This window comes from Lampetra planeri, chromosome 33 (assembly GCF_965212315.1).
Source record: "Lampetra planeri chromosome 33, kcLamPlan1.2.h2, whole genome shotgun sequence".
Lineage (NCBI taxonomy): Eukaryota > Metazoa > Chordata > Hyperoartia > Petromyzontiformes > Petromyzontidae > Lampetra > Lampetra planeri.
Window position 1 is genome coordinate 1,883,363 of NC_136139.1, and position 19,264 is coordinate 1,902,626.

The 19,264-nt window shown below is 47.6% G+C and overlaps 1 protein-coding gene across 3 annotated transcripts in view; it reads left to right on the forward strand.

Annotated features, from left to right (window-relative positions):
* LOC144729596 (coiled-coil domain-containing protein 85C-like) overlaps positions 1-16,958 on the forward strand; it is a 33,950-nt gene extending 16,992 nt beyond the window's left edge. For all 3 annotated transcript variants that reach the window (XM_078609960.1, XM_078609961.1, XM_078609962.1), the window contains exons 4-7: positions 6,741-6,817; positions 9,326-9,448; positions 12,949-13,038; positions 14,683-16,958. In XM_078609960.1, coding sequence (XP_078466086.1) covers positions 6,741-6,817; positions 9,326-9,448; positions 12,949-13,038; positions 14,683-14,778 — 386 coding nt within the window. In that variant the 3' untranslated portion in view covers positions 14,779-16,958. The remainder of the gene's footprint in view (positions 1-6,740; positions 6,818-9,325; positions 9,449-12,948; positions 13,039-14,682) is intronic.
* The last annotated feature ends 2,306 nt before the right edge of the window (positions 16,959-19,264 follow it).

The following is a 19,264-nucleotide window of genomic DNA, read 5'->3' on the forward strand; positions in this document are numbered from 1 at the left end:
GGAGTCTGCGGCTTTGCCGCTGGCGTGGCACGAGCAGGTTGATGCATGGCTCCCCGGAGGGAACAAAAAGCAATGCACACGCTGAAATATTTGACGAGGGTCGCTCTGTGATGAGGCTGCGATGAAACTACGTGCAACCCAGTTTGTCAGTGGGTTACATCGGTGGTTCTCAACCTTATTTTGTCACAACCTCACATGATGAATAGGATACCGTTGATCCCAAAGAGATGCTATGATGGTTTGATCAGTATAATTGGATACACCACCGTTAGCCAATCAGGAGATTGTGCTTGCGGTGAGGTAAAGTGTGGGTACACCCACCTCTGCCAAGATGTCCGGCCGGCGTGCACGAGTAGGTAATGTGGATTACATATTTCACGGAGCCTTCCAACTACTTCTCCACCTCTGTGACAACCTGGTTTGTCCGACTTCTGCAGGTTCACAGCAGAAAATGTATTTTGCCGGGTCGCAAATATTCACATCTACACTACGGCCCCATCAAGTTCTTATTTATTGCCTTAATTGGAGTCGGGACCGCTAGTTTTGAGAACTGTTGCTCTTGGCTAAAGCTCGATGGCTGTGTTTCTGCAGTGCAATATTTTTCACACGCCTTGCGTGGAATTCATTGGTTTATTTTTTGCCGAAGGTTTCACACATGCTCGCAATCCAACCAAGTGTGTGGTGTTTTTCCCAGGTTGAGTGTGCATGTTGAACATCGTTTGTTTCTCTCGGAGCTTTAACCTCGCACACAAAAACCTCCAGAGGGGGACAGCGCTCAACATGCCGCCCAAGACGGAAAACCCAACATTATCGGTCTGTGCAAAATGTTTGCATGATTCCATAATCGCATGAGGGGACTATGAAATACAGCGCCGTATTCATCTTGCACGTACCTTGTTGAACACGATGGAAGTTTAGATTCAACAAATTATTTGGCGATGCCACTGCTGCGTGGCCAGTGGTGGCACAACCACAATTTACAAAACAACCTGACACAGTTGTCAATACCACTGTGGCCTTAAAAAATATATATATATATAATTATCAAAAATATATTTTTGAGCCATAGTGTTATGGACGAACGTGTTGAGTCTGAAATTGGCGACAATTTTAATCCCCAAAAATGTATCAAGTGAGCTATCATTCCTGATTGCAAAAGAGCCGATTTGTGAGTCCTCATGTCTGATCTGAAGCAAACTAACTCGTGAGCCAGCGTGTATCAAGTCTATTCTTGGTTCTTTCGGTAAAGTCACGTAGAAGGGAAATAATAAAATAAATAAAATTTAACAATAAAATTCCCCCGACGTTTCGATTGCAACACAAGTAATCATTATCATGATGAAAGCTTTAAATCGAAATTAAAAGTGTATCAAGTCTCGTCTGCCAGCACTGCCGCCTTTAATGCCCGCACTAATTTTGCCAAGATGCAAACATGTCGCGCAACATTTTCTTTCTTCGTGGTGTTGTAAATCGGTGAAGCTTTCGCAACACGAAGCAGCGATTCAACCCAGTTTGAAGATTTGTCGAAATGCTGTATGTAACCCAGCGTTGTCTTGATATCAGAAAATGTACCAGATATGAGAGCGATTTGTTTACCATGAAAAAAACACATGATGGTGATGTCATATGGAGGAATGGCAGCATTTTACAGTACGCGGTTAGGTTTTCATATCAAGCCAACGTAACCATACTAACCATTCACTTATGATGAGGGGGGGGGGTCCCATTATCGATCGGCAAGTTAAACAATCAACAATCGCTACGCTCTGGAGAGATGGATCCAATTACTACGGAGACCAGGGATTCATTTCACAATTGTAGCTGGTTGAGCGACATAAAATATTTCCGCGCCCGGCACACCACATCCAGTATATATCTCGCTGCGGCTGTGGTGACTACTGGTACCCGACGTCACCTACCGGCGTCCCGGGGAAATATTTGGCGAGAAATTAAGCCGACGATGAGCGCTACGGAATTCTCGGCATCGGGTTGGAAGACAGTGAGTGAAGACGAGCAGCCCGCCCAGGTTTTGCTATTTCGGTGGGGACACGGTCGATAATGCACGTGGTTTACTAATGAATTCATAGAAGCCCATAGAGTAACGCAAGACATTTGCTTAATTGTTTACGGAGCCCGGTGCGATTTCGCGCGTGGTTAACAAGCTCGGTGTGTTTGTGTTTTGTATTCGTAACTTAGACGTACGGTCATGATGATGATATTCATGGAGTAATAGTTTTAAGGCAATGATCAAATGCACTAATATAACGTAGCTATAACTGTAACACATGATCGTGGTTTGCCAGTTTAATACGTCGGCTTTCGCGACCAATATTCATAACAAAGGATTTTGTTTTACGCAACCTAACCCAAAAAAAACTTTATTGTGAGCGGTTTGCCAGTTTGGGTTATAGTGTTTTTGTAGTTTATTATTATTAATACTACTACAGTCTTGCATTGTTAGTGGCGCTGATTGTTACATTGTTACAATCTTGAATTGTTAGCGGCATTGGTCGTTATATTATTGCAACGTTATATATTGTGAGTGGCGCTTGTAATATTGCATTGTGGGTGGCAAAATGCCACATTTAAATGTGGGCCCTGCAGAAAGCAAAATCGCCTTTATGTATACACCACCAAATGATTGGCTCCTCACAAGTTAATCAGCGTCAGCGGTGAGCGGACAACTGGAGCTTTGACGAGTAATAAAATAGCCGCTGTGGTTTAACTTTGAACTTGTGATGTGTAATTGGGTTACTCTTTGCATGCTCAGAAAAGCAAACCCTATGCCCTCGCCATAAAAACACATCTCGAGGCAGTATTACTATTTGTTTTCTCCTCCACTAAACACATTTTACCTGTTTTGGGTCCATTAGGCTGCATCGTTGGGTGACCAAGCGTGTATTTGCATGTACGTGATTTTTGTTGTTGTTAAATATATATAGTATATATAAATCATTGCAAATGTTTTGTCTACATTTTTGACGGCAGGGTAAGGCTTGGGTGGGCGGTGGAGTTGGGGCTTCCTGTAACGACAGAGACATTGGATAACGCTTTTCAGGACAAGTTGACGAGTTGTAACGCGCTTTTTAAAAATAAACTGTCATCATTCCAATCACGCGTGTGTGTGTGTAACGTCTTATCTGTGACCCGGCCCCAGTAGCAGGATAGGCAGGGGGGTCCGCTCCGGATTGCTGAGCACCATTTTCTCAACACTGACATTGGGTCCCGAACATCCTGGTGACCTTCGACAGCGACACGCTTTACCCCTTCCTTTCGTGTTTGAGAAGCACTCCAACTCTGGCCAAGCTCAGGTGTTGTGTTACCCAAAATGTTATTTTATTATCACTTACAATGGAAATTTCACACGGATTGGATATTTCTCAAGGTTAACGCATTTCTCTAAGTTCTATTTGTGATTTATCTTGTTTTGTCGGGGGGGAGGCAGGGAGGAGTCATGTGATTCAACTGAGGGGTTGGAGTGGTAGCACAGTGGTTAGCACAATATGCTATGAACCCAGACACTTGAGTTAAATTCACAGCCACGGCCAACGTCAATGGTGGCTGACGTGTGAACCAGTGCCAGCCCTCCTCCAGCGTAGAACAACCACAAACACAACGCAAGGGTAGTTATTGTCGGTCTTGGTCCTAATTGAAATGAATAACAATGGCACTATGACAAACATGGAGTTTCTAAACGGCCCGCATGACAATCACACGTCATTTGTATTGCACAGCGCATCTGATTTGCTACGAGAACACCATGTGATAATTTTGGTTTGTCACTTGCACAGGGCATCTGATTTGCTACGAGGACACCATGTGATAAGTTGGTTGTCACCTGTCATTGGCTTTTTAGGAAGTTCATGTCACACACTGTGTCGTCATATTTAGTTAAAGCCCTGCCGATTGGTTTAGAACCCAATTTTTGTGATCGGTGGTTCTCCCCTCCATTGGTCGAATGCACGATGAGTAGAGTAGTCTGTGAGTGTGTTTCCGCAATGGATTGTACTTGCAGTAGGTGGGTCCACGAATCAAATGCCAATGCACCAGCGGCGACAGCAGCAGCAGCAGCCCACCTCTGCAAGGGTGTCTAGAAATGTTTTAAAGCAGCCTTTTCCAAAAAGTTTCTCAACCCAATGGATTTGTTTTAGCGAGTATGTTTTGGTGCCTCTGAGTTGTATCTAAGATAAATCACGCCTACTTTACCTCCAAAGAGAAATGAAACACCATCATATTTTTTCTGCAAACCCATTCACCGTACGCCGACGTTATAATATATCCCTTGCATTTTTGGGTTTGGCCGCAAAACTGAATAGACCTCGGAAAGCAGTGCGCGTTTGAACGCTTGGGCTTGTTTGTGTCGGCCGCGAACTTGAATCTCTCGTAGGATTTTTTTTTGTCGGACCGACCTGTGTGCGGTAACAATTGTTGTGTCCGCCAAAGTCCTGTGCGCCCAGCCTTAGGGGGTCCCCCCCTTTCCTCCTGACAGCCAGACGCTGAGACATCACGCAAACTTCACGCTGAGACATTGCGCAGCCTTTGTCGAAACGCCCTGGGGGAAAAGGGAGCCCACGAAGCGTTTGATATCTTGATGCACTCCACTCGCCGCAATTTGCGCTGTCATTGACGTCACAGTGTTGCTGGTGTTCATCAGCGTGTTGCTGGAGTGGTTTTTTTCCCACGACCTTTCTGATGCACTTCCAGGTCGTACCTTCCCCGGCACCTCGTTGTCCTTCCCTGCACCTCCGATTAGCGCGGTTGGTCGCAATGTGTGGCTTACGTCGCAGAACACGTGACTGTCGGAAGCGAGTTGGACACTTCGTTAGCGGGATCAGTGAAGACTTAGCCGTGCCACCACGCCAGCCTCATGCCTGGTTTCACCAAGGCTCAACTCACAGTAGCCAACCGTGCTAATCGGAGATGCTTGGGTAGCTGCTGCCCATCTGAGGTGGCCGCTGCCCTGTAAAATCTGCGAGTCTTCCCGGGACATTAAAAGGTCCCAGGAGTTTTTTTCGTCAAAACGTAACACGTTCGTCCATAAATCACCTGTCGAGTTTGTTGTCCATCACACGGCAAGACACCACTCAAGGCTAGGCACTCGCATGCAGTTGCCCCCCTCTACCAGCCCCCCGAGATGTATACTTACTCCGACAAGCACCCTGTTATTACCGGCACCTTCGCAGCTGTGCCAGCAGCGCGTCGCGTGCGTTGCGCGCACACCCACGCCAAACGCGCCCCGAGCCTCGTCGCTCTCCGTGCGCATCGGCACCATGGAGTCTTGGCATCGCGGCGCCACTGCCATCGTGCGGCAGCGTCAAGTTTTTATAACCTCTTCTTTCTTTCGTACGGCTGATGATGTCGACTTCGATTTCACGTTCAGGTGATCAAGCCCAGACAACCGCGTCGGGAGCAGCGGAGTGTATCGTGGCTGTGATGATGTCTCCTTTGTATTTGTGGATTGGGGCATTGCGTCGTTATACGTTGTATGGTCTCTGTTCTGGATGACCACAGTCGCACACTACTACTGTGGAGTTTTTAAGTTTTCCACTTGTGCATCATCAGGGTATCCGCATCTGCCATGGTTTGTGCAGTGGATGCGGTTTAGGGTGGACCATGAGCTTGATAACGGAAATTAGTGACGGAAATATTCGTCAAAGCAAGTGGCTGAGGGGTATTTATTTATTTACGAGTGGACCAAAATAATAATGCGTGATAATGACAATGATGGCCCACCCCGCAATTATCTTTGTAAAGTCTTGGCTGTAATTAGCTGCGTCTTCTTCTCCTTGGCGGTGTTGATGGAGGGCACTTTGCATCACACCAGCCCGCGATCGCTTTCCGTGTGGAAATTAGCGAGGGCGGAGATGCCTCTGCAAGTCTGGAATTTGTCTGTGAGAGACAACCACATTACGTTCCAAATGTAACCATTCAAGTTCCTGGGTCCAATTTCTTGATTCCTTTTTGATGCTTAAAAAAAAAAGGTGTTCATTATTCTCACGTCCCAACTGGCCGCAAACCTCACAACTCTGTAAAACCACGAGAAAAAGAATGAGAAAAGAAATCGAAGATCACACGTCACAAAAATTACTAAACGTGTGTGACAGCGAAAGCAATGGCAGCGTGAATACTGTCGAGCAAAAAGGAACTTGATGATTGGTATTTCACAAAAGGTCGCTCTTAGGGAGAACATTGACAAGCATCAATGACGAGAGGTGTCTGAATCGGTCCTGAGATCACCCCCATCAACAACCCGCACTGACCAGCATGGTGAAGTATGGTCAAACAACTCCCGTGACTGCCATGGGGTGGGGAGCCCTTCATCTAGGAACAGATTGGCTAAGCGCTGTAAATCATAATAATTATTGCGCTGTTTTTCGCAAGTTCCAGCTGCGTACACAGGGACTCCTCTACTTACGAACAAGTTAGGTTCCAAAGGTCTGTTCGTAAGTCGATTTGTACACTAAACACGGGGAATGGCTTTACAAGTTGTATAATCTCCTGTAGACGTAGATGCCACTGGTTCTTCACGTTCTGCAGATGTAGATGCCACCACCGCCATCCATTGTGTGGTGCGGTTGAACTTGCGATTCTCGGTCCGAACATACGGGACAGGTTTGTTCGTATCTCTGGAAGTTCATAGGTCGAATGTTCGCAAGCACAGGTGTCCCTGTACTTGGCTTGTTTGTTCCACGACTCTACTTATTATCAAGAGCGATGTCGTTGTTTTTTCATGTTCACAGAAACGTGCGACGGTTACAGCCATCTCACCCAGAACCGGAGGATTCTGTCAGAAATGGACACAAGACCTCGGACCCAGGTAGCTATTATTATTGTCTGCCATGAACCATCCACTGCTGGGATGTACTGTAGTTAAAAACTTAAAAAATATATTTTACCAGGTAAGGCCCACTGAGCTATATAGTTTTTTTTAGAAGCGACCTGGCCACAAATGATAACTCAACGAAGTGGCTTATCGTGTGGCCGTTCATAGCACCCAAATACTCTGAACACGTGATGTTGATTAAAATTGTGGAGGGAAAAACCGGAGGACCCCGAGAAAAATCCACGCGACCACGGGGAGAGACATGCAAACTCCAAATATACAGCAGGCGTCAGGGTTGAGATCAAACCCTCGACCTCCTGTATACGAGGCGAGGTAGTTAACATCTCACCACAATGGCGTCCATGTAGTAGTGTATTTAAACACACTAACACGCAAAGAAAAATCCCAGCTTTAAAAACACAACTTTATATATCAACCTATCCCTATAGTAATTAATATAAAGGCAACTCTGTATGTGCTGTTGTGGATGATTGACTAGCAAAGATATGAGGAGGCATAGGTCCATCTCTCCACTCAGTAACAATACAACGTCTTGTCAGCCTGTGAGAGGCAGCATACCACACTGCTGACTGCCTTTGAACTCTCCCAGAGTTAATAACGGGAGATAATAACAGCAGAAACCATGCTTCTCCCCTGCAGCCATAGTTACACCCTTTGCTCCCTCGATTCCCAGCCACGGAAAACTCCCAGTGGTGAGCGGTAGGTCTTTGGGCCCTGACTTCACCAATTTGCACTGACCAGCGTGGCGAGGTATGGTCAACAAACGTTCATGACCGGCACGGTGCAGGGTAAGATGTGAGACTGATGTGAGAATAGTTTGCATTGTAACCGTTGAAGAGCACGGGCTATTTCTTTTGTGTTGGTAGGTTGATCATGTCTCGTAGGAATACGGTTCCTGCCGCGGTGTAATGTGTGATAGATCATCATGGCTGCTATGCATTTCCACGTGTTAAGCCACTTCGCTGAGCTATAAATTGTGGCCAGGTTGCTTCTGAAAAATAAGCTAATAGCTGAGTGGGCTTCAGCTGCTAACATAAACATACTTTAGCTTTATTTTTATTTTTCGTGATTTGTTTACCTTTCCGATACTTTGCTCTCCTATCGTCTTTTTTGTATCGTTTGTTGTTGTCACGTTCTGACCCCATGCCCTAACTGGACATCTGTGAAAAAAAGAGCTTCATAGCTCATCGGAATCCTCCAGTATAAATAAATATTCTGATTCTATCAAAGGTCAGCACACTGGACTCGCAATCCAGAGGTCACCAGTTCCATCTCCCGGTGAGGCATCTGAAGCAAATGGAAGAGTGTGGCCTAATAGCCTCTTGGAAGGGCTTTCTGGAGGTGTCCCGCTTTGCGAAAGCTGTTCTGCCACCTTTCAAACTCGTGCATGGCACTGCGTGTAGTGTATAATGATGATAATAACAATACTTGAGAACGTCACCGACTTTGACAAAGGTGCACCCAAGTTCGCTGTGTCTGGAATGTGTTTAACGTGGCATGGTCTTTATTTGTCACATTTTTGGCCGAACCCCGTGTCTCTGACGTGGCTGCTTTTTTGCACATTTGAATGTATTATTCGGATTCGGATACGGAATCGGAATTTTTATTTATTAGGATCAGAATATTGATTCACGCTGGAGGAATCCGATGAGCTATGAAGCTATTTTTCACAGCACATCGTGCACATCTACCCTGATGATTGAATAGCAGGGCGATCCATTTATAGCAGGGCAATACATCTAGAGCAGGGCGGTCCACAGTGTGTGGGAAGGTGTTAATGTAGCAGTAGATTTACGAAGTCCTGTACATTCAATTATTATGATTAAATGCGTATCCATGCTGCAAGTAAGCTAAAGGTACAGCTCTGCAATCACTTGCTAGCAGCACTGCTGACAGAATGGCCTCCATCAGAGGGAGCTCTAGTGAGCCCCTCTCGAAAGTGTTTGGCCTACTCTTCCACCCTGACCTGATGTCTTGGAAGATTTAGGAGTACCCACACTTCATCCCACCACGTGCAATCTGCCGATCATCCTGCGGTGGCCCCGTTTACACCGCTAGGTGGACGGAGGCGGTGGGAATGGATTTAAGAAACTTTAGCCCATCGCTTCAACTGCCGCGCCAGGAGATCGAACTTAACCGGCCACCTCAGAATTGTACGTGCCATAAAAAAGGGCCGTATTGCCCGAAACGTCACCTATTTATATATCTTTCCTGTTAGGCAACAGCATTATTGACGAACGTGTGGAGTTTTTAAATGATTTTATTTTTTGTGCTTTAGCGCCACTGCCAAGGCAGCAGCAGCATCACCAAATAATCCCGGTTGCAATATCCCATTACGCCCGCGGCAACATCCCTACACATCCATCCACGTGGAGTGGAGTAAGAGTTGTTTCTATATTTTATTGCCTCTGTTTCCCATGGAGAACGGGGCGATGACACTGACGCATTACCCCCCCCCCCGCCTGCCGTCGTTCCCACCAGCTCCCCACTTTGTCTGGAGGCAGCGGTGGTCTGGTGGGGGGGCGACGAGTGGGATCTGCTTCTCACATACCAGGCCTGGGTCGGCCCACAGCCTCCTCCTTCGCTCCTCAGTACGGCGGCACCGTGAGTCAGTCCCCGCGTTCCAGCCGGGGCCCCTCCGCCAGCTTTGCAAAATCGAGGGGTGTTTTTTAGGTTTTTTTCTTGGTGTTTTAGGATTTGTCTTGGCTCAAGCGAAGAGCCATTGGGCAATAAGTGCTCGTTTTCGATGGGGTACACCTGGTTACGCCGCCACCGTGGGAGCCTGCTTACAGCAACAATAAAATCGCGCGAACAAAACACGCAGGTCAAGTTCTGAACGGAAAGACTGTGCGTCAACATCACGGTACAACGAGCACAAAACATACAAGGCTAATAGAGCTAATTTCTTCTGAACTGCTTTTTGTATTGAATTTGTGGTCCTTCCCCTCAGCTCCAATAGGCATGGTTGGCTACGTACGGCACGAAAGAAGTTCAACATACATACACTGCATCAAGTACACAGAGCAATCAATAGGCTGCATTCTCTCCTTTCTCCCCCACCCACCTTTTGTTAAGAGTTCCACTTTTCCCTGCTGGTGTCTTGTTGCTTCTGCCAGTGTCTTTGTGTTCTGTTACCTGCAGTGGTCTAAATGTAAAAGTAGAATTCATGGGAGGAAACCTGTTCGTCTGACAGCAGCAAAGGTTCACTGCCGTTCCATCATCTGCAGAACCGTCATCGTATAGGAAGTGTTTAGTAGGGACAACACGTGTGTTGGGTGGCATACCAGCCCCATTTACATAACTGGTAATACAGTGTAGTATACGTGTTAACCTTATTTAGTAATATATATTAAGACTCAATTTGTGTTGTTGTGCAGTCAGGCTTGCTAGAACAATAATATTGATCTCGAAAGCGAGTAGGTTGATGGAGTAGATTGATGGAATAACATATATGTATTTTGATATGTGGAGACTTAGTTTTAATGGAGTAATTCTAAAATAATTTACTGAATTTTGTTCATCCACTGCTGTATCTCCATGCTTTATTGTGTGTATGAATGCCACCCATATCGTGAGCCAATCAACACACAACTGAACACTGCCAAGTTGTTTTCAGAGACCAAAAATATCGCTCTTGATGCTGCTGATATCGCTTGGCCTTCACAAACAACTCCACAACGTTTATAAGTTCGCTGCGAGAGAAACTTGGCTCGCGAGGGTGAAATATTTGCTTGCAGACAACACGTCGCTGACTTTTTTTGGCTCTGGCGCAGAAGAGGCTTAAAACCAAGACACTTGCAGCCAGGAATGTGCACGGTGCAGGGAGGAGAGGGCCTTACTCGGGGTGACCTTTGAGCCTTGCCAAATCTCCGCTCCCTTGTTCTATCATTTAACCCCCGCTCATTCGCTCCTCTGCCCCCTGCGCCCTCCCAGCACAGCCGTGGAATGCCATGTGTTTTTTTTTTATAAATCTCTTAAGTTTCAAACAAGACACACGAGAACCCGTAAAAAGCACTCGGCCTTTGTGCATTGGTTCAAATGACCGTCGGCGGTGGTTATTCATCGAACAAAGACGGTCACTGAATCGCGCACTTTCAGATGTGCTTCTGCGGCCGTCTGGAACGCTCTTCCTTGCGATATTAGTAAGCAACTGAAGCTACGCACTTTTAAATCATCTCGATTCAAAACTCTGCTTTTTTGTGTCTAGTTTGTTATCCAATTAACGAATCACGGGCACCTGTCTTCATCAGTGACCGTTCCAGAGAAATTATTCAGTTTTACAAAACGTTACATTATTCAAATCTCACGCGAACAACAACGTGGCGATTTTTTTTATTTCAGTAGTTGCCATTATTTCTCAATTCTGAATGGAATCCCAAGTGACTGCCGTTTGTGGAGTTTTTTTTTTCTAACGTTCATTTTAAGTGTAAAGAAATCTCCAGTACCCTTTTATCAAGGAGATGTCGTGCGGAGGCAGGGCCTGCCCCAGGGCTGCTCTGCGTCACTCTAGCAAGAGATGACACCGACAGTCACTGCTGCCCCACCCCCCACACGCCAAAGACAAAGATCCCCGGTATAGCCTGAACAGCTTTTTGGGCCAAGTTCTCTTAGCGAGCACCGATGAATGCTGGCACAGCACACGGGGGGATGGGTTGCGAACACCACGCCCGGCCGCCTTTTTCCCCCGAGTGGCAATGTTTTACACACGTGCTCATTTGAGGCTGAGTCGACCTAGGGGAGGCCCAGAACCGGATCAGATAATCGTTACTGATGTTGGCCGGGAGCAGGAATCGAACTCGGGTCGCCTGGTTCGTTCCGCAGCGCGCTAACCGCTACACCACCATTCACCACACACCACACACGCCTCACACACCACACACGCCTCACACACCACGCGCATTCCACACTGCCCCCGCTTGCTCACCGCTAATCGGTTGGGTGGAGTGGTTCGCGCATGGCACCGCACAACCATTTCGAGAGGTACAGGTGCAGCCCTGCAATCGGTTGCTTTGCCAGTACCACTGCTGGCAGAAGGGCCTTCAACAATAGAGGGAGTTCTAGAGAGCCCCTCTGGAGGGTATTTGGTCTTCTCTTCCATGCTGGCCACATATCTTTGGAGAGGTGGGAGTATCCACAACAAACAGTAATAATCTTACTGGTAGGAACCTCCTGGTTACACCAGCCCACGGGATTATTGTGTCCGTCCGTCGTGCATCCAAAAATGGGATGGGCTGGGTGGAGAGGGGAGGGTGGGGAGGGGCTGGGTGGGGAGGGTGGGGAAGGGCTGGGTGGGGAGGGTGGGGCTGGGTGGGGGGTGGGAGGGGTGGGGCTGGGTGGGGAGGTGCTGGTCACGCCGTGGTGCCCTTATAAAACTCAACGTTTAACCTACTCACGCCGGCTTGTGCCCGCCCTCACAGTCGGGCATATTTGCGGAATACACCACGCCGCCGTTGACCCTGGCCATTGACCGAGCAACCCAACGTTCCTACCAGCTCCCTCCGCAGGATTGTGTTTTACATTTATTTGTAAGGCGCCTTCCACTAATATCTCAAGGCGCCTGAAGCCAGCCCCAACACCGCACGTGACCTGCACACGTGTATTACTCCCTTGAGTTGCACCGTTTTACACTATTGTGTGGACACAGCCAAGGGAGGATGGGGAGAGATTTGCTGACCCCCCGTGCCCCTAGTGGACATCTGTGAAAAAGAGCTTCATAGCCCATCGGATTGCTCCTGCAGTTTAAATAAATAATCTGACTCAAGAAACTTTTGCCCCATTGTTTCAACTGGCACACTACGCAAGCTTGAGCTGGCAACCTCTGGATTGTAAGGCCAGTATGCTAAGCGAACCAGCTAACAAATAATTTAACTGAAATAAATTACCAGCCACACATTCCAGTGTTATCTGAAATGTGCTTAAGCCCTCCTTTTGACTTAGAATGAGTACCCAATACAGTGTTGAACATACCAGTGGACAAAAGCGACCGTAAGTTTCGGGTTTCATTACCGACTCCCTTGTAAGGTGAAAGTTGACAAGCTGATGGAAATGATTGCGGTGAAATGAAGTTGGTTGATATCGGTGTGTGTGTGTTGAATCTCTTGCAGAGTCGAGAAGAAATGCGGGGAGGAATTGATGAAGGCTCTTCCCCCGAGATCAGTGAGCAGGAGAAGGCCAAAGTGAGAGAGATGTGTAACGTAAGCCTGGGACCTTATACACCTTCACATATAGGTGGTGTGAATGAGCACTCGGTTCTTACCTCGCATTGCTTGACTGTGCAATAATTACGTTGTGATGAATTACGTTATGAAAATTGCGTTGTGATAACCGCAGCGGACAATGCGGTGTGCCACAAAGTACGAAAGGGACCCAGAAAATCGTGGTTACATTTTTCATGGATTTCACGATGAATGGTCCCACGGATTTCAGGAGCAATTGCGAACTACGAACAATCCATGTTCTTGGTTCTTTCGGTAAAGTCACGTAGATAGAAAATAAAAATAATGATAAGATAAATTGACAAAATAATAAATATAAAATAATAAAAGCAGCCTAATGAAGACCGCTTGTGTTGCGATCGAAACGTCGTGGGTTTTTTGCTTTTATTTTTAATTTATTATTCCGCGGATTCGAGAAATTTGCGAATGATCAGATAATTGTAGTTCTGCTGGAGCATCATGTTATCCAATTAGATGAGTGATTGAACTGATAATTCGTAGGTTAACTCGATAACGCAAAGAGTCGGATAACCCAGCTCTATCGAATATGAGAATCTCAGCTGACCTGTCAAAATTCTGAGAGTAGTGGGAGAAATAACCCCACATGAACCGTGCAGCTCCCTTGTCCTGAACAGAGTTGACTGGTCACTCCGTACCAGCACCAGCGAGAGAGAGAGAGACTCTATTGTTTCTGTAGCGTTTGTGTCCAGTGGCATCATTAAGCTGAATGCATTGCGCTAATGTGGATGGCCTGCTAGTTTGTCTTTTTTTTGTCTGCAGAAGGTTTTTAATTGGGGCGTTGTTGCAGTCTGGCCAAGCCACGAGTACAAAGTGGTTCATTCATGCGCAGAATGTCGAGGGATATGGAAAAACCCGTCAGCGAGTTGACGGTTTTTTTCTTCCCTCCAGTGCGTTTAAAAAATATTTTTTCTGTCTCAGTGCCGCCTTTCATGCTTTTTGGTCATAAAATATGTATAACAAGTTGGTGCGGCTCACAGGATTGTGAGATTATTGCTGTGCCCTCGCTGGCAGTCGCTATCGCGCAGTTGGGTCCAACACTCGGGAAACGCCGATGGGCAGAATTGATCAACTACATGAAATTCGAAGTCTTAGATGTGCAGTCCAACAACGGATTTAGCTGCACTGCCCTCTATTGCGCACAACGTATTGGTCAGATACTGTTACGAAAGTCAGGGCGTTTGCTATCAGAGGTGTGTGGGCCATTGCATGAAAGGGGGGTGGTGGTGTAGTGGTTCGCACGCTGTGCTACGAACCCAATGACCTGAGTTCGATTCCCGCTCACGGCCAACAGCAGTGACGATTATCTGAACTGGTCATGAGCCTCTCCTAGGTCGACTCAGCCTCAAATGAGTACCTGGTGCGATGTGTGAACATCGCTACTAGGGAACAAAGGCGAACTGGCGTGGTGCTGGCCACCCACCCCCTTGTGTGCCACAATGCCAGGCCTTCATAAGTACTCGCGAATAGCACTTGCCTCAACAATCTGTTAAAGGCTACACGGGGGATCATTATCTTTGAAGGGACATGCCGAGAGCATGTATGACGTGTTGTCTGTCCATCATACACACACACACCACTTATCTATTTCTCCCCATTGGCCAGATGGTCCTGCGAAAGTTGGGGACTGGAGGCCCAGCCCCTAAGTCGAGCATTTTCCAGAATCTGGACAGCGGACATCACAGCACCAGCTCCTACTGACGGCTGCAAACCTTATGAGCTTTTTGCCAAGCTGCCTTTTCACTTTACCGGAACTCTGTCCAGTCGCGTGAAACACACCGAGTACTGTCTTGCCTGCATTTGTCATTTGAAGCACTGCAATTTAAGATTCGCTTTCACTGAAGGTGTTTTATGAAACCGGTCGCTGGTGGGCAGACGTATTGAATTCAGAATCAGAAACTTGATTTACACCGGAGGAGGGATCCGATGAGCTATGAAGCTTCTTTTTTAACAGATGTCCCAGTAGGGGCGGGTCAGCAAGTTACAACAACAAACAATACAAAACAACAAACCGACCGCAGTTATTGAGCTCCGTTTTCTATGTGAAGCTTTCCAGGCGAAGCCAGTCGCACTCGCGCGCTGACCAAACGTTATCTGAGAAGCACAAAAGCCGCCAAGTGGATCTGTGGTTGGACAAAAAACGCCGCCATGCATCGCTTTGTGCCATCATTCGGATGTCCCGGAGACCGGTGCTCGCTGCTGAATGTTGCTCAGACGCCAAGGGATCTCATCAGTGATTCAGGTAGTTTATCCCTTTGTCGAGTTACTACTGTATAAATATATAATCCTATCATTATTATTTTGGGTTTCGTTAGGTCCTCGGGTTGAATTTATTTTTCTACGATAAAAATAAACAAAAAAATAATCACAGTGCAATATTACAGCGTTGCAATAACAAGTGAGAGTATGGCCAATATCCAACTCGCACACACATCCTGTTTTCTCCCTGTCCAACGGTTCGGGCTTATGCCTTCGAGTGCATCCCTGCTGAGTGGATCAGGTTGTGGTGCGTCCCGTGTTCATTGTAGTAACTATTATTTACGGGAGGAAAGTTCCCTTCGCTGAGCGACGGCCCCCCCCCCCAATAGCCCCCTACCCCTGGGTGCCCCCCCCACTTCCATAACCCCCCCCCCCCACCTCATGCGCCGGGCGTGAAGCAACGGGGAGGGAGCCAATGAGAAGGAGGCCCGATGGGCGACGCATGGCCTCCGACCGATCAGAATTCCGGTGGCGAACGACAACACAACCACGGCAATCGATAACGCCTGGTAAAGAGACAGCTTTAAATACAGCTCTGTTTAATGATGAGAAGCCTCAACCACCACCACAACGGGACAACGCATGCGGGCTGGCAGAAAGCAGGCAAGGTCCCAGAGCGTTGCAAAGGGTGGCCCAGATGTCTTGTGACGCCCCCAATTAATTTACCCCTAATTTTTTTTTTTACTTTGCATATTCATTTTTGTTTTGAATGAACTTTAACAAAATATTCATTTTTTTTAAGTTTATTAGGGGGGGGGGTTTACAAGACATCTGGACCACCCTGTACTATACACGTAATCACAACTGTCAACCCGTACGGTTGACCCCGTATTCTTGTACAGGGAAATAAGAGTTTTCAGGTCCATACAGCATACAGCCGTTTCAATACGGGCAAACATTTTTGTGTGCCTATGTTTCTCGCTTGCAATGGGGCTTTGTAGGATGAGCGTTGAGATGTTTCAGGGGTGACCCAATGAGGTCGGAATTGGTCTGTAATAAAGTAGGCACTGGTCAGGAGTTGACAGGGTATGCGTAATGTGGCGGACACATGGCACGCATGCCAGGCATTGTGGGAGTCATGCCTTCCTGCTGTTTGTGAGCAGCACACATTTTTCTTGCTAATCCACAAACGGGAGTGTGCGGACACCAGAGACGCCTCGGGTTGCCACCCGTCCCGGTTTTCACAGGATCATCACTGATGGAGCTATCCCGGGAAAAGTCCTCCCGGGACATGAAATTCCCCGATGTGTATCAGCTGTGTATTCACACACATGTCCTTTGAGTTTCTCATCAATTATTCTCGAAGAAACCAGGAAAAGGACCTCATTAAATATCGTATAACCCCGCGCAAACAATACCGGTGTAAAACGTGTAAATATAGCATCACTTGTAAAGCGTGTGACGATATTCTGGTGTAAACAGAAGTGTTGGATTATCCTAACGCTCCGTGATGCGACTGCCAAACAGGGCCTCACGTTCAGGACGATCTCGCGCGCTCCTGATGAACACGTGACGCACCACGTGCTTCCCTGCCTGCCTGTGTGCGTGTCACCGCTCGGAAATTGTCGCGTGATATTTTATTCTCCGTGTTTTATCAAAATAAATTTCACAAAATGCTGAAAGGTTTCTGACAAAAGGACATTACTGTTCACGTGAGATATTGCCTGTACCTTGCGATTCGAGTTGTTAATGTCCAGCAACAAGATTGTGTCGTTCCACATTTACCGATGTACTCCCCCCCTCCCCCCATTCAAATCAACTCGTTCCTTGCCGCTGCACGCGCCCGATTATTGTTCAACGCGTCCCCACGTGACGCAATTAGCGATGAGCGCTATCTGCGTTAATAGAACCGATTGAGATTGAGATCTCGGTGTGTGACAGCTGTACACGTGTTCCGTGTGACGTCGACGGCGTTAATTGTTTGGCGTGTCACGTGGGGACATGTTGAACAATCGTCGGGCGCGTGCGGCGCGGAACGAGTTAATTCGTATCTTAAATGGGGGGGGGATGGGGGGTAAAATTGGGGGGTGGGGGGGGTAAATTGGTAAACGCGGAAAGACGAAGCGTGGCCTGGAGTTTTGGACACCCTGCACGAATGTGGTTGATTGAAAACTAATTTCTTTAGAACTTCCTTTTGTGTTTAGTTTGTTGCCCCCCCCTCGCCCCCGTATCTCTGATTAGCACAGTTGGTTACGTAGGGTGCGAAAGAAGTTCCACATCGAACATACATTGGCCAAACACCCAAATGCAGTGCACTCCTGGACAGACGTATTAAGACTCGCTGCGACTTGGCATTAGTAAATATCACTTTTATTGCATTTGCAGTGGCGTACACACACACACACAATCGTATTCTCTACCCGACAGCCAATCGATTCAGATGTCACGTGATAAAACGGCCTCACAGGAGCGTGACGAGCCCGGGGGCCAGGGGGTGCCTTGACCCCCCTCCCCCCGGTGGCCAAAGCTTCGAGTTGGGGCCCCTCTCGACAACCACCAGAAGATTTTTGTTTTCAACAATATTGGGGCCCCCACCTAACCGATTCCCGCACACCCCCAGAGCTTGATGATGTCGTTGACGACGCCACTGCTGCCTTCGGCGCACCTGTGGGTGTTGCTGGAGAGAAATCCACAGCGCTCAACGATTGGATTACGGACGTTTTTTTCTGCGACACTTCTTACCACCAGCATCATCGGGCAGTTGCCAGAACTGAAGAAAAAAAATATCCTCCAGTCTTGGGAACTTAAATAGGCGCCGTGGTGTCATCAACGCACGCCCATCGATGACGTCTGTTTAAAGAGGCGCTCACATCGGACACAGCTGGACCGCAGAACACTGGGCCACTGATTTAACCAGGTAAGCCGAATGAAATGTTGTCGTGGAAGGCCTGAGATAACCATGGGATGTATAGTTTTACAAGTGAGTTGTCGGTAATGGGGGAAATATATAGTTGTATAATCTATGACACTGGCACACAGCCACTGTCCGGTTATAAAATGTTGACCAGGTAAGCTGAATGAAATATTGTCGTGGAAGGCCTGAAGCAATCATGGGATGTATATTTTTACAATTGAGTTGGCGGTAATCGGAAGAAAACATATATATGACACTGGGAACAGCCGCCTACCCTGTTCTATAAGCCATATGGACGAGGCTTTAACGTCCCCTTTCCAGCAGCCACACTGCACGTCGAGACACGCACAGGTACAGCCGTCTTGTCGATCTGCAGCAGTTCGCTGCTGGATGAGGGCCTCTCCTCACTCCTGGCTGTGGTTGTTTGATGATCTGACGAGATCGGGTGCAAAGCGGGCGATTTGGGTCTTTATAAGTCGATCGCTGTGGAATTTACTAAAAAAAAGCATTGATTGCAGTGCGGGCAAGCAGGCAAGCTGGCTTGGGCCACGTGTCTTGCCCACGTGCTGTGCCATCGTCCCAGGTGTGTGGCAGCGGTAGTTTGGAAATAATGGCAGACACGCGCAGACAATGCCATCGAATACTTAACCACAGAGACACAGCGGCCAGTAACGTAATTCGCGATGAAATGGGCAGACGCAGAGATCCAATTAACGCCGTGAAATAGACGGATAGACGAACAGACGGACATGCCAACAATTACTAATTAGAGACACGCAGAGCACGCAGCTCCACCCTCTTAGTGAATTGGCTCAATCGCCCCCCCTCCTCACTCCCCCACCGTGGTTCGTCATTGAACCTGACGCAGTCGAGGCCTGCGTGGGGGCGACAAGACACCACGACGCCAGTGGGCATTCCACATTTCTATGACGGCACCAAGTCCATCCGGAGTGGCGTATCACTTTGAGATAGCACACACAAACACACAATCAACCATGGTCAATCCACTGCTGGATGAACGGCCCGCGCATTTGTTTGTTCGGTGTGTCGCGAAGAGCGAGCAAGTTCGAACGC